We start from the raw sequence: 15,944 nt of genomic DNA on the forward strand, positions 1-15,944 counted from the left end.
GCTGGAGAATGTGGAATGAATCCTAAGAATGGGGTCACTCTGAATTAACTGAAATGCTGGAGCACATTCATGTCTGTGGTCTTTTTGGCCCCTGTGTTATTCAGGGCCTGGCTGGCTTCAGCATCATACAGTGCAGTCAGTGCCCAGGGAGCTAGGTGCTGGCTGATGACTGGGGTCGGTTGGGGGGGTCCTTCCACCACTGGCACACGAGGTGACAGAACAGAATAATTTCACTTAGAAGAAACCTACAATAACCATCTACTACATCTACCTTAATTGCTGATCTGAATTGCTTTTCTCCCTCTGCAGCTCCATGAGAAATAGCATTACTAACCTCTTTGATAAAGCAAGATCCGCTGGAAATAAGTACTGATGGGTCTTATTTTCTAATAGTTTTCCCCACCATTACATATTAGGATCCTTTCCTCCCCCCCAATAAAAAATACCACATGCTTAACAAACATTTAGACAGCTGGTGCCCAGAAGTCAAAGCCAGTCATTCTTTCAAAGACCAAACTGCCTCACTGAGCTCATGTCAACTGGTACTTAGTAGAATTTTAAAATTCAATTAAATTAAGAGACAAGCTATGCAGATTAAGGCTATACTAGAATCAGAAAGGAATCTTAAAAGGCATAAAATCTCTTTACGTTTATTGAGCAAACTCTGCAGTCTTTTCCTTTTATATTCTTGTTGAAAAACAAAGTATTTAGAAAAGCATCACGAAAACAAGAAACAAAAAAAGCCTGTAACGTTCACATTAGGCACACCCCCCCCTTTCCCCTACCCACCCAAGCAATAGGACTATCTTCACAGCCATCCCGCTTTTAACTTTCCAACACAAGCAGCAAGGCACCATCTACAACTAGGCTGAAAAATGAGATCTTCAATACACATTGCCATTTTGCATTCCTAGCACTCCAACACAGCCACTCTTCCCTTGTATATGAGGATAAGCAGGATATATATACCCAAGTAGGCACAGACAAATAAAAGAAAGGCCAACATCAGTTGTACAGTTCTGCTAGGATATCAAGTCTGGAAAATGACCACTCTGCTGAGAACTCTGTGGTTATCCCAACAGTCATTAATTAGCTCCCTTTCCCTTTGTGCACATCAGTCCAATTCTGCAAGGTTTAACTGAGCCTGTTTGCTTTCACCCCTGGGATGCATGTTGCAACAAAGCCAAGAAGCAGAAGACCAGGACATCCATCTCTGTCTTTACAGCAGAGTCAGAGATTTTATTTCTTGGCGTTGTTTTTTTGAGTTGTTTTTTTTTTTGGTTGGTTGGTTTGGTTTTTTGGTTTTTGGTTTGGTTTTTTTCATTTTGAAAATTAATTTGGGGATTATGAACGGCTATGCTCTTGCATATTAATCACTGTGATCTAAAATTTTCACATGAAGAAACACACATGGAAATATTAAAGCACTCATCTTACGGACATGGATCTGAGAACTGTTTAATAGCAGTCAGTGAAGGGGTAACATTGTGCTTTTAATCTACAGTTTAAAAATAATGATTTGTATATCTACTTAGTAAAACAATAAAATTAAGAACAGAAACTGGTATTAGGAAACAGTGAATATGTAATAATTAAACACATGATGCTTTTCAAAGCTATATACTTAATGAGCCTAAATAGACACCTACGGTTAGAAGGGTCTTAAAAAAATAATAAAAAAGAGAATTATTTTCTTTTTTTTTTTTCCCAATTTTTGTCTGCTATACTGTTTGCCTTGCTTTGGTGTTCTCTCTGCTGCCAACTTAATGTTTTACCAGTATGTTTATGCTTAGGTTCTTTTCAAATGCTTGGCATTATAGTGAGATCTCATATCTTTCCTCAAATTAAATTTTGCTCCACATACTCCACATGTATACAGATGAATATCCATGTGCTGCTCCAGTTGCTCATTATTTGGGAATATCTGAAAGCAGACCTGGCATATAGTCTCTCCAGCTGATAAGTGAGATATCATATGCCGTACATGGTCATGTTTTCGGAAGTTTCCTTGATCACAAATGGAACAGACATACCTGGCCATGCCTTTGTGCATATCATTGTGGAGCCGCAACTGGCGCTCTCTTAAGAACTGCTTCCCACATGTCTGACAAACAAACTGTTTTTCCTTGGTATGAACAGTATAGTGTTCCCGCAAGTGGCAACGCTGATAAAAGCCTTTCCCACAAAGATTGCAGAAATGCTTACGTCTGTGATCCCTCTCGTTCTCTTCCATCATGGAGTTCTTGAACAGATCTTGCTCCAGGCAGTTTGACATATGTTCAACCACTAGGTTTTCAGTTTCAAAACGTTGACCGCAATTAGGGCATCGGAAAGGACAGGCAGAATGCTTGTATAACTGTTTTTTTTGAAGGCTATTCATTTGGAAGTGACCATCTCTGAAGTCCTCTAGCATCTCGGCAAACATCATGTCCCTTATTTCCGACTGCTCCTCAGGGTTTTCTTCTAAGTCCATTTTCTCCTCAGAATTTCTGATACCATTCATGGTCAGATCCTGGGGTTCTCCACAGGTCTGTGCATGATCCTGTAACTGCTTGCCTTTGACCAGTATTTGACCGCACTTGCCACAGGCACATATATTTTCTATGTGTTTGGATAAATAATGAGAGGACAAATCTTCCTCAGTGATCGTTAGCCCACAAAGTTCACAGGGAGCATTCTCCACATCCTCCTGCACTGAAGGAGCCTTCCTGTTAAGGTGCCGTGGACTTTTCAAACACTTTCTTTCATCCTCATCCATGGATAAACGGGGTTTTAAAGTCTTCCGAGCACTTCTCTTCTCTCTCATCTCTTCCTCAACATAGTATCTGTAAAGTGGCTCTTCCTGTTCATCATCTAGGTCGTCATTGTCAGAAGACTCATTGCAGTCTTTATCTGTCACCTTAATAATATTAAAATCCTTCAGCTCATCTACAGGATTGTCCTCTGGTTCCATCTTGATGACAACCCTCTTCCTCTCAGATGCTCTACTTCCCTCTTCACCTGATGCCTCAGAGGCAACTGTGCTGCTTTTTCTGCTCGTGATGTTTGACACAGGAGATGAGGAATCGCCCATAGCTTGGCTTGAGTCTCCCTTGTATTTTTCTGTTTGTGTGGAGATTATTTTAGAAGTAGAGTCCTTTTCACTGAAGTCTACTTTTTCAGCACCGTAGTACCTGGCACTTTGGTAGGAATGCCTGTTAGTACACGTTAGCACGTGCTCATCCAGTAGCTTTTCACAGCTAAAACTAAACCCACAACTGTCGCAGGTGAAGCTTCTTCCAAAACGGCGTGAGTGGGACACACGCTCTTTTGTGTGAGAGAACTTGGACGTGCTGCTTTTTTTACAGACATCAAACAGTTGTTCCGGGAAGCTGCTTAGCTGCAAAGTTTCTTCATCAGGCTCTTTGTTATGGGAAGTATTTACTGTTGAGCTTGGCGGCTCCATGCCCCACCTGTTTGTTTCACTGCCATTTCTAGCAAGCGCATCTTCATACATTCTTACACCAAATATCATTTTATTACTCTGGGTGCTAGAAGCAGAAGACGAACATTTTAAGCTAGATGAGTCTGTATCCTGTATATCTTCTAGACATTCAGGGACATTATACAGCTGTAAATAGTTCATGGCCACTTTAAATTGCTCAAAATTGGCAGGGGCTGTCATGATTTTTCCTAAATACATGAACTGTAAAATAAGATCAAAGCATTCAGCACTAATCTTCATGTTGCTTAGATTCAGCTGGGCTGTAGTGTGTTGATGGTTCATAAAAAACATCCTAAAATAGGAGCTGCATGCAGCAAGGACTGCTTTGTGTGCTTGAAAATAAATATCATCGATAGCAATGCAACAGTCACAGAGAAAGCCCCACTCTCTTTGGTTGTTCAGCTGCTGAAGGACATAGTTGCTGTGGCTGGTTCTCGCCATCTTGTAATTCAGTTATAGCCCTGCATAAAGAAGAAGACATCTGTTAAATCATGAACATAAGAAGCAAAATCTACTTCAACATACAGAAGAACTGCCTTCTTTTTCTTCTCTAGATCTTCCCATTCTCACACAGTTTGTGGTACAGCTTCCTGTCTGGAGTTCTTTGCTGGTAACCAGCAAAGTGCCAGTGTAAACATACACATACACAACTCCATGTTCTCACTACTAGACTTCCAAGACTAGCAAACTAATAAACATACCCACCACACATGTCAATCAGAGCAATGCCGCTACGATATAAACTGGCAAGCATATCTCAAAGTGCTACAGCAAAGATTTTCAGATGTGTTCTGAATGCAAAACTTCAAGAACTTCACAGGGTAGACTCCTGTAAGATGGCCCCAGGACACCTATTCAAGGTAAGCTGACTGTAAGAAACCACTCTTCGGTCCCAACTTGCCTTTTTCACCTGTTGGTCCAATGGAAATATGATGAAATACATCCTGCAAACCAAGCTGGGCTCATTTCCCTACCCATTAAATTCTTAAGATGTATCAGTGGAGCATCCACAAAAGATGTATCTATGTACCTTTTGCTCTTCAGGGTAGCTCAGGAACAGTTTCAATCTTATCTGCAAGATGTCTTGCAAATCAAGAACTGCAAATTCAAATGCATTCTCAGAAGCAGTGGGCAGCCTGTCTGTGATGGCATGTCCCACCTACCAGCCTGCTGCAGATGGTGACCAGGCTAGCTGTGCGACAGCCACACTGACTGCAGAGCAGCAGGAAGTGGTGCACGCTGTGCCTCCAACTGCTCTCAAAACCACTCATTCAGAGCACTGTAACGTAACCAAAGTATGCAGATGGGAGATCAGACAAAGAAAAACTCAGCAATGAGGAACTGCTAGCAAGCCAGGAGTGGAGCCACTGTTAAATGAAGCTTCAAAAAGGGAGGACAAGACAGAGCAAAAGGTGTGTGAGTACTGCAAGTGAAAGGACTAACTTGTCCTCAAGTGAAAAGAGGAAGAAAACATAATGGTTTATGTTAACAAAAAAGCGTCCAGAAGAAATGTATTGTACACAGGAGCTGTGCATTTGATTTAGAGAAGATAAACAGAATCAAGTACAATCACAACCAACAGCTAGCCACTTCGCACTTTGGAAAACCTTTACTAATATACAGGCAGGGGAGGGAGAAACTAACAGAAGGTAAAAAGAACTCCCTAACTGAAATGAAAAACCTAAGGTAATAGCAAGCATTCTTTTCATTGTGAAAGGTTATTGCAAATGATCCAAATCCAAAACTCAAGGAAAGAACTGCCATAATAATTCTCTGACAAGTTTGGTCCAGTGATGTCCACTGCAGAAAATACAATTTACTGCATGAAATTAATTTAATAGCTTTCTTACTTTCACACAAGGGTGGCTTTGAAAGTAGGAGAATCTCTACAACAACTTTATGTCTTTTCTAAGAAGACTGATTATTGACTAGTCACTGGGTGAGTTTAGGTACTTCTCTAAAACACAGCAACACTCTCAAAATCAAGTAATTATAAAAGGGCAGTTCATGTTCTTCCAGCTGATAATGTGGTTTGGATTTAAGGTAATTCATTACAAATTTAAATATAATTCAGTATACTGTATCAAGTATTAGCAACAGCAGTTGCATAATGACAAAGAACTGAATTCCACATTTTAAGAGTGAAAACCAAGAAAGTGAGAAGATGCAGTCTAAGGCACAACTGCCCTCTTGGTAGGAGCTGCCATCAAGACAAGAAAAGGCTGAGGACAGCTCTTTTAATCTCACCCTTATAAAGTGGCAAGTTTCATTCTTTCATTGAGAATTTTTTTTTTTAGTATACTAGAAGAACTCCATCATATCATCCCATCCAACAGCAGCAGTGCAGTACAAGCAGCAAGCTGGTACTGAAAAGGTCACCAAGTATACACACACACACCCCCCTGCAGACTAGGGTATTTCCACAGGGTGGGAACAACCTGGCAGCCACTGGAGTGACAACGTACAAACTCGTTTCGAAGTTTCCTTTGAAAAAAAAGTGAAATATGTTTCCCCTTTGACAGAGGAACTCTTGCAGAGCTTTCAGCACTCCTCTGATACACCACAATGAGCCTCTGGTGATGCCTACTTCCTGCTACTACTCTGGAAAAAAGCAACCAGAGCATGAGGTCACTTGACCAAGACGGCAAGGTGCTCAGATACGTACCCAGCCTCTGTTGTGGTAGTACTGCAAGTAGATATTAAAATAGAGAGTGTTTAAAGTAAGTTTATAAATGAAAGTACTGTCATCCTCCCTCTGGATGCTGCATTAACCTGCTGTATGTAACTATATATTTACAGCTGCTAACACTTCCTACTACGACAGCCTGTGTTGGGCTATTTAAAACTTTGACATATTTCAACCAGCAAAGGCAAAACTTCCCTTCTGAATTGTCTGCTTTGAACTGGGCTTGGTTTATTTTTCCCTCCACAGAAAATGTCAACCAAAACTATTCCAAAAATTAGGTTAAGAAAAAGCTTTCATATATGTAATTATTACTTTTTCTTTTAAAAATAATTTCTCTTCCAGAATCTTGGAAGAGAGACTTTGTATGGGAGAATGTTCTAGGTCTTGGATATGTCATTATATAAAAATCTGCCAGAATTTGGACAAGCTATAAGCTTGAGGGAGTGAATAAGATAAAAATTATCAACTTGTTCACACTGACCACTTTTGTTAGTAAAATCTCAAAGCCTCATCGAGAACATTTCATCCTCCCGGAGCTCCTTTGTCCGTAGAGGCCTGCCTGTGCCATCCCATCCAGGGTGAAACTCTCCTTTTGCACAGAATTCTGACATGGTTTTAAGCTACAAGAAGGTAGAGTCAAGGTAGATATACAGAAGAAGCATTTTACAACGAGGGTGGTGAAACACCGCAATAGGTTGCTCAGGCTGATGGTAAATGCCCCATCCCTGAAAATACTCAAGGTCAGATTGGAATGTGTTGTGAGCAACCTGATCTAGTTGAAGATGTCCCTGATTATTACAGGGCATTGGACTCAAGAGATTCACAGATCACATCAGGTTGGAAGGGACTAAATGACCTTTAAAGGTCACTTCCAACCCAAACCATTCTATGTGCCATCTCCACAAAGTCACAAACTGGTATCAGGGCTTGCTGAAAACTGCTCCATTTGACAACTTGCCGCTGCATTTTAGCATCCCTCCTGGCAACTAGATGGAAAAGATGCCCAGTTTCAGTTGATGGAAGGCAGATGCAGGAGCAGAAATATTGAAAATGCAGGGATATTGGGAAATGTGAGAGAGAAAAAACCTCTGGAAATCAAGCAGGGCAAGGAGAGGCAAAACTGGGAGTAGAATGTTGAGCCAAGAGGATGAGACTGTGATTGAGAAGCAGCAGAGGGAATTAAAAATGGGTGAGATAGTGAAGGGAAGATGCTTGGGCAAGTGGCTGGGAAGAGCCAAATTACAGAGAAGTACTTTCGCTAGGGAATCCATCAGAGTTGGAGTTAAACCCCAAATTCCCAGTTCTGCCATCACCAATTATCACAGGCTTGATAACAAACTTCTTCCAATGCAGAGCAAACTCAGAAAATTGTAACTTACCATTATTGTTACTTTAATTATTTTGTTATTCAAATGGCAGAGTTCTGCATTTATCACTCTTGTGGGTGGCTCAGTGCTACAAACTATTTTTGAAGTTTGCTTTGGGAAAAAAAACAGGTACTAGAATAAAAACAAGCATTTTTAAAGAAAACCCAAGGTTTCAAAGTTAAGTGTATACACAAGAAACGCCATAATTAATGCAGGATTAAATCAGCTGCCTTTTTTTTTTATATATTGCAGTATAGTCTTCCACTCCTTCTCTTACCAAAGGCTCCCTTCATCACTCAGAGCATCCTCTGGATCTGTCCAGGGATGTATCTGTGCAGCAACAACACAAGATTTTCCGCTCATCTGGCAAGGCATTTGGAGGATGTGAAGGGGACAAGAAAGTGAATCTCACAGCAATGAACACTGCCTTGGAGAACAGCGTCCCACTGCCATCAGTGCCAGGACAGGTAATTTCAAACTTTTAATTTTTTTTTTTTTTGACCCAGTAAATCTGCCTTAGGTTTTTTTGAATTTCCATTTTCCTCACATAGGGAAACACAACCAGCAGCAATTGAGGCCAGTCAGAGCTGTCCTCTCTATGTATCAATCACCATCTTGGGAAATAAAACTCTGTGTATGCAAGTTTGGCAATCCAAATTGTTTAAGGATTTCTTATCCTCTCTGACCCTTTTCTATTCCAAAAAGAGAAATGTCAGCCACTTGCCCAACTGACTAATGCAATGCCTTTGTGAACCATTCACATATTGTAGTCACATAAATGTCACAGGAAAGTTGAGGAACCCAAGTAACTCCATCTTCAGTAATGATCCATCTGTGCAGTAAACATAGCCACAGGCCACACCGTAAGCAGTACTGAATGATGCAGAGGTGTTCTTAATAAATAAGTCAGATGAGAGTCTGATATGAAAACGAAAAGTGAGAATACCGGAGTCAGGTATTTCACTCCCATTTGCAAACTCGAAGTCTTCATATGCATTTTATTTTCCAAGTAAATGTTAGTTTTAACACTACTATGCTTTGATTCAAGCTGTCTGTCTGCTATGAGATTTTTTTCTTTTGAATCACCACTCAGATACTATTCTGGTATTACCAGGTAAGCTACACTACTACACTAACCAGATAAATTGTTTATAAGTTTACTAACAGGAAAGAAGTATTTACTATAGCTCCATGCTTTTTGCCATTTCCTCACATTTAAAATTTTCTGAGATGTTTTGAAACTAAAGAAGCAAAAAAATGTACTCATGCAAAGAACTGGTAAAGATCTTTTGCTCTTTTGCTAACTTCTCTGTCTTTAAAAAAGATGTACCACAAGGTTCAGAACTTAGGAGCCTTTCGGCTCCTAAAATTAGTAGCTGGTTTTCAAAACCCAGCATTTCCACTGCTGAGCAGGCAAAAACACAGCACTTACACACTTAGTTACTGACTGCTTTTTTTTTTTTTTTTTTTTTTTTAAACCAAGAGCAGGCTGGACAAAAGTATAATAAATAAGTGAAGAATTTGGTGCTAATAGAAAACAAGACTGGAAAACCTCAAGAAAACAACGCCTAGTTATCCAAAGGAACAAGCGTGTGGGCAACAGAAAGCAAATTCCCCACTGCAGTCTGACACCATACCCCACCGTGGTGCAAGCTCCCAAAAACTCTCCGTCCCTGAAGTTATTTTGCCTCTGTGGCTTAGATCCACCGAAGAATCTGGACTCCTTAATTGACAACATCTAGATGCTCAGAAGAAAATCTTCCATGAAATGTCTAATTTCTCCACCTGATGCCTGAGAAGCTTAGGCATTTGGCTACTAACTAACCATGGAGTTGTCAATAGGCTACAACTTTTATCTAGTCATACTCAAGACAAAGCCACCCAAGATTACTCAGGTACTGTGGAGTTCAAGAAGCTGGCTCAGTTTACTCAAACACTGAAAGAAAACTTGGGGCCAGGTGACCACCCTCCACTTCAACAGTAGGTATGATTAAGATGCAGTTTGCATTGCAAGCATAACCTTGATCATGAATTAAAACAATTATGGGAATTCCATGTACTGCCAGGGAATAATCTAATTAAGATCCATTATTCAGGCTATGTAGGACTGAAGGTATAATTTATCCTCCTCCCATAGCCCTTTCAATCCACTGCCTTCAGGCGTACTCATTGTGAAGCCGTTTCCAGTGATGCAGATACTCATCTTCAGACACATCCTGATGCCTGAATCAACTAATTTTAAACAGACTTGTGGCCAACATACAGAAACAAGTTTCAGCTGACACTTGGGACAGATCTGAATGAAGCAAGGGAAGGCAAGATCCTCCAAAGCCCCCAGACTCAAGCTGTATAAGCCCTTCAGTCCCTTTTCAGCAGGCAGTTCTCTATTGATTCAGCATCCACATCCCAGAAATAAGAAACAGCCATCAAAATTTAGCAAGTTCTGATTCTCAGCTGCTAACTGAGCATTAGTTAAGATGGGTTAGGTTAGATGTTACTAGGTAAGAACACACCTTGAAAGACAAGGAATAAAGTGTCAGAGAAGCGTGGGTGAATAAATTAAGGAAACACAAGTTTTCACTAAAGCCCCCTCTCAACTTCAACTTTAGATCACATCATCAGTGGAGTAAAGGTATTAGAGACCTTACACAGTCTTTTAAAGTGACTTGCTAGCCACAAAAGATTACTCTAGAAAGTCACAGTTATTTTTTTATCTGACACCTTTACAGTTGTAAAAAGTTGTCAGGCAGCTTGATAAAGATATGCTTAAAAGACACAATTAGTGGAGAAAAAAACCCCAACATGACACCCCATTTATGCCTTGTAGCAGAAAGATAAGCCTTTTCATCTAGGCTCTCCAAGTTACCCTTTAAAATCCAAGGGGCATCTTCATGGTTTAGCCATCTCTTAAGACCGTCAAGATACATATGCCTCGCAGGAAAGCATCCCTGTCTAAATACAAATTGTACTTTGGCTTAATAACTGGCTGGGTGTACATGGATGAAGCACACTAACTTGTGACACACAGGTCAGGCTACGAATCTTGTTCACTCTGATCTTGAATGCTTCACTTGCAACATAAAACAAAAACAAAACAAAAACAATACAGCCACTGAAGTCTGCATCCAACGAAACAGATTTAATATGGGGGAAAAAGGCAACAGCCAGATAATTCTACTGTGTTGCAATGGCACAACAATCGTGAAGAAAAAATTAGCAGACAAATTTGAGGATATAAATGGTCTTCATGCAAATTATGTCAGTGGTTATGCCCACATGCTGTGTCTGCAGCAGAACTCTTTGGGTGATGCTGTTTACTGTGCCCAAGCAAAGGCAGAGCAGGACAACCCAAGCACTGAGCAACTACTGGTCAAACTGAGAAATACACGAAGGGCTTGTTCATGCTCTGCATGTGAAGCCCAGAAGGACTCTAGTGAGAGGTTCAACTGTAACAACCAAGAGAAAGGATAGTGGTATTTAAATCAGGAATCTTTCATTATCTCAATTCTGAGCAGTTATGTTTTTTCCATATAGCAGGTAACTAACTATTAAAGCTTTGTCCATCCCAGACCTTCAGGGCTTTCCACCAGCAGCAGCAATGGAAATCTGTGAAAGAAGCACTAACCTCAGACATTCGGGTAAGAAAAAATCTGGAAGACCAAATCACCAGTCAGTATGAGCTATCTCAACATAACTGCTGCAAAGTCCTGTGCCAGTGACAGCACTGGTTGATCCTGATGAAGAAAAGACTTGTGCAAGCAGAGCTGAAGCATCTGTTAAGCCTGTGATCTTATCCCACACTAAACTTTCTGGCTACGAGGAAGAAGGGGCTTCTATTATATCTTCAAGCTACCCACACAGCACCAACCCATCTTTTCACTACCTGTGTAATGAAGGTACACAGCTGCCCCTCATCCACACAATCCCCTGCCCTGTTGCCTGTTGGTTCCTCGCTACCTTGAGCAGCAGCAGAGTGCAATGAACATGACTCCTCAGGTCTTCTGGCCAGGCATCCAAAAATCTCTCTGCAATCCTGTCAACTCACAATGCTTCTGCCTACAGAAATCTCTGCCAGTGCTCCAACCGTTCACATTTGGCCGGTTTTCCCCACAGCCATATGGTCTCAACACCTCTCCCCCACTTGCCATGAAAGCTTAAGTTGTAATTCAGCAAAAATGAGAAGCCCGCATCCCCCCCTGCTCAAGGCTTCTCTGTGGGTTTTTCCAAGAGCTGTAATAAGGAATGTTAAACAAACACCTTTAATTAAAGGAATGTTTGTTTAATGTAATTAAATGCCTAAGGAACACCGCACTGTTGCAACCCCAGATAGTTTTGCTGTATGTGCTGTACTTTGTGATATTCTAGTGCAAGGGAAATAATGCAAATGACATAATTTGGCAGTAAATATCCAAACATTAAAGAGCACCCAGGCCATGCTATCCATTTACCAATGCCTACGTGTCAAGAGGCACTCATCTATCAGCCGACAAATACGCTGAACTTGGGAATCCCAGTTACAAAAGTCCTGAAAACAGAAAGGAATAAAAACCAAGCCCCAAACCCACAGCATTTTCAGTTCACTCTCCTCTACTCTTTTACTACCTTTCTACCCAAGGACTCCTTTGAAGGAGGCTTTCGACACCGCTCCCAGAGCGACACAGGGCTTGTTTTTAGGTGACAAAGCTATTTCTAGTCCTTCCTAGCCGCCTCCTGTGCACTGCCAGTTCTGAGTGAAACCCAAGTCTCCTGACTGCCAGGGCGGAGCGTTCCCTCCGGGCTGCAGCTCAGTTCTTCGCTGAACTACTGCAACTCTCTCGAAGTTTTGGGGTGGCTCTTTCCATTCCAGGGGGAAAAAGAAAAAAAAAAAAACGCGAACGCAGCGCTCGGCTCCGCTGCCCTGCTGGCGGGGTGACTGGACTAGGCGGCGATAACGGCACTCGAGATGTTTAACGTGACTTCCAGCCCCAGAACAAACAGGGCAGAGCGGTGCCCTTTCTCGCCTCCGCACCTCCCTAGGCCGCTTCTGCTATTTCAGCGCCGGCACCCCGCCGAAATCCGCAGCATCCCCCCTCCCGCCCCGCGCTCGCTTCCGCAGGGCCCCGCCGCAGGGCCCCGCCGCCGGGCGCCTCGCCCGTCTTCCCCGCCTGCCTTCTCCGCAGGTGGAGGGCGCCCGCCGCGGCCCCCGCGCTACGCTCCGCCAGCACAACCGCGCCGGACCCGCCACCGCTCGGCCCCCGCGCAGCCCGAGCGGCGCCGCGCCGTACCGTACCGTGCTGTGCTGTGCCGTACCGTACCGTGCCGTGCCAGGCCGCCGGATGCAAGGTCACGGCGGCCGCCGTTCGCCAAGGACTGGCCGCAGCTGGAAAGTCCCTACCTGCAGCACCGCTCCCCGTCGCGCCACTATGGCGGGCCACGCCGCGCCACGCCGGGCCATGCCGCGGCCGGCGCCGGTCGGCACTTCCCACCTCCCGCCGCCGGCGGAGCTGCGGCCGCCGTACCTCCTCCCGCCTCCCCCCACATCTCCCCCCGCGGCTGCTTCCCAGCGCCCGGAGGGGCGCGCAGCCCCGCTTACCCACAGCGCGGGGAGAAGCAGCGTCCGCGAAGAGGGAGCTTCCCGCGCCGCTCCTGCTGCTCCCGCCGCCACTGCTGCTGCTGCCTCCGCGGCTGCAACAAAGGACTTCCGCCCCGCCGCGCCTGCTGCTGCCGCAGCGCCGGCTCCGCCGCGACCGCACGGAGCCGGACCCCTCCCCTCGGCGGCCGGCGGCTCCCGGCCCCGCCGCTGCCAGCGCTGCTGCGCCACCGCCAATGCTTGGGCCCAGCGGGCGGCTCCCTGCCGCGCTCCCATCTCCTCCCATGCCGCCGGGGAGGCGGCAGCGGCTCGACCCGGCTGGCGCTGGCGGCGCCCCCCCCGCCTCGTGTGCCGCAAGCCCGGCCCCGCCGCTGCCCCAGCTAAGCTCCCCGAAGTACAGAGGGGACCCTGAGTTCGGCACCATCCGCCGGTGTGTGCCCTCCCGGGACCCTCGCCGCAGGGCTGACCCGGCCCGCTCACTCCCGGCCCTCAGAGGCGCGTGGAAACCCACCGCACCGAGTCTCACCCCACCGAACTGGGTGTCCTCTCCCTCTCAAACCAGCCGTGACTGGTGGTAACGGGCAAGGTTGGTTTGCCATGTGGATATCTAGCGTTTGAGTTTTTTACCCGCAGCCTTACGGCCTCCTGTCTGTGACGGTTTCATTGCAAGCTGCAAGAAAAATAACTGCAAGTTGGGTGAAAAAATATTTCCTTTTCACAGCTATCTCACATGTTAGTATCACCATCTTCCCTCTTGCAGTTTTAGGGTGATGCAGGATGCTGGGAACAGAGGCTGGCAACCATGGGCTCAGATTCTGCGTTCATTTTTTTTTTTCCTCACCTTTCTAGGCCCTTTCCCAGGCTCTCTTCCCATCAGGCTCTGGACCTCTCCTGTCTAACAGCACCCAGCTCCTCTGCAGCAGGCCCATGGGATTTCCTGAAGCTGCGGGCAACTCCTTTGTTACCTGCCACAGGGGTTTTGTGAAAACGTGTCAGGTCACTTTATTCCTGATCTTGCCACTTGACTTTTCCACCCTGAAAGTCATATTTGTCATTCAGTGCAAGCATCAGAAGCGTTTCATCTGCATAGCTCCTCACTGGGACAGTTTCTGGAGAAGCCATTGTTTGTCACAACCATGCAAGAATCCCTCTTCACTCCAGACAAGCCAAAGAGAACAATTTAATTGTAGCAAAGCTAAAAGATTTTATTACAGCTTTGAAAATTACCCCAAAAAAGGCAATGAAAGAAAATGCAGTGATGTAAAATGTATCAACATCAATCCCTGCATCACCCCCAAGATTTTTCTGGAGCATCCCTCCACTGTAAAAGCAAACAGGACAAATCCAATTAACAGTCATAGTTTCCAGATGAGATATCACCCCTTCCCCCTGGATCTGTCTGGGGATTTTCTAACCTCTCTGAAATAAAAGGGGAGCTTTTAAAGTGTCTCCAAAAGGCCCCCTTGTTTCCCCCACACACTATGCTGCAGTCTTGACTATGGAGTTTGATGCCAAGGGAAGAAAGCCACTGTGGCTGTAAGGCAGGAGCCTCTATGAAAGGTGGAGGGACCCTCACAGCACAACTTCTTCATAGGTTTTCCTGTTTTATAGGAAGTTGAATAAACAGCCTTCACAAGCTGACACTGTTGTGGTTTTCAAACCACACCGAAAAATTGTTTATCAAATGGTTCAAGAGTCTTTAACTCTCTGGCTCTTTACACCTCCCAGGGCATCTTAAGCAAAGATCACCCATGTAAGACTTGTGCAGCCTCCCACATGTCATACCTAGAGCTTATGCCACCTCCAGAGAGGCACAAGGCAATCTTCCTTTTTCACAGTCCCCATTCTCATGGTGCCCTCCCACCACACTTGCCTTCCTAATTTATTTTTTATTATAGTTTTCTGGTCATGGAGGAGAAACAAGCAGAAGCACTCATGAAGGTAGCTGTGATTCTGTCCTGCTCTCTTTTCTGACCCATCAGCGTAGGCCATATCACTTTACATCTGCTGAGGCATATGATATCATTGCCTGTGTTTTATAGCAGAACACCACATTTCATTTCTGATCACTGCTTCCATAATTTTGTCACTTCTTTTGATGAAGCTCTTCAAAGTCCTCTTTGGACTGGAGTCAACCTAAATAGCATGTAAATAATTAATCATTTAAATAAATAACATGCCCCCTGCAAATAGCAACACACTCCGTACACGGGTTGATAAAAATGTTAAATAACTCAATGGAATACAAAACCTTAAGCCACCTACTGCCAGCCTTTTGGGAGAAGAAAAGTAATTACCCGTATTTGCAGGAGCAGCAGGATTATAGCTCCATTAACTCTCAGTCCTTTTGCTGCACAAACACAGGAGGGGAAAAATGGTCCCTGAGTCCTGTCAGCTTTTTACTTAAAACAGAAGAAATAAAACATAAAGCAATAAAAAAGGTCAGTGGAATAAGCATCAAGCACCGCATGGAGCAAAACATTTGTTTGTGCACAAAACGTGTTTGTGCATACTCTGGAGGAGTATGGAGAACTGCTGGAAACAGCCCCATAAACTGCTGGATTCTGGGAGGCCAGGGGCATCATTTACCTTAAAATTTTGGTATGAGCACAATAAGATCACAACTATGGGATGCAACAGGGAAATTAACTGTGAAGTACCAAATGCTGAAAGAAAACTAAGAGGGATGATCCAAGTCACTACATGTCTTCTGCCAATAGGAGAGATGCCACCAAGGTGGGTGTGACAGATCTCTAAAACTGCACTAAAACCATGGTGAAAACACAAAGAACAGCAATTTCCACTGCCTTTTTTCAGTAAACAAACAAAATGCCAAAA

At 44.1% G+C, this 15,944-nt stretch overlaps 1 protein-coding gene across 1 annotated transcript; it reads right to left on the reverse strand.

Annotated features, from left to right (window-relative positions):
- Positions 1-1,747: 1,747 nt before the first annotated feature.
- Positions 1,748-3,937, reverse strand: ZBTB1 (zinc finger and BTB domain containing 1). Its single transcript, XM_054400354.1, has one exon. It carries the CDS (start codon positions 3,923-3,925, stop codon positions 1,790-1,792), a length of 2,136 nt encoding a protein of 711 aa, XP_054256329.1. The 5' UTR covers positions 3,926-3,937; the 3' UTR covers positions 1,748-1,789.
- Positions 3,938-15,944: the final 12,007 nt, after the last annotated feature.

This window comes from Indicator indicator, chromosome 4 (assembly GCF_027791375.1).
Source record: "Indicator indicator isolate 239-I01 chromosome 4, UM_Iind_1.1, whole genome shotgun sequence".
NCBI lineage: Eukaryota > Metazoa > Chordata > Aves > Piciformes > Indicatoridae > Indicator > Indicator indicator.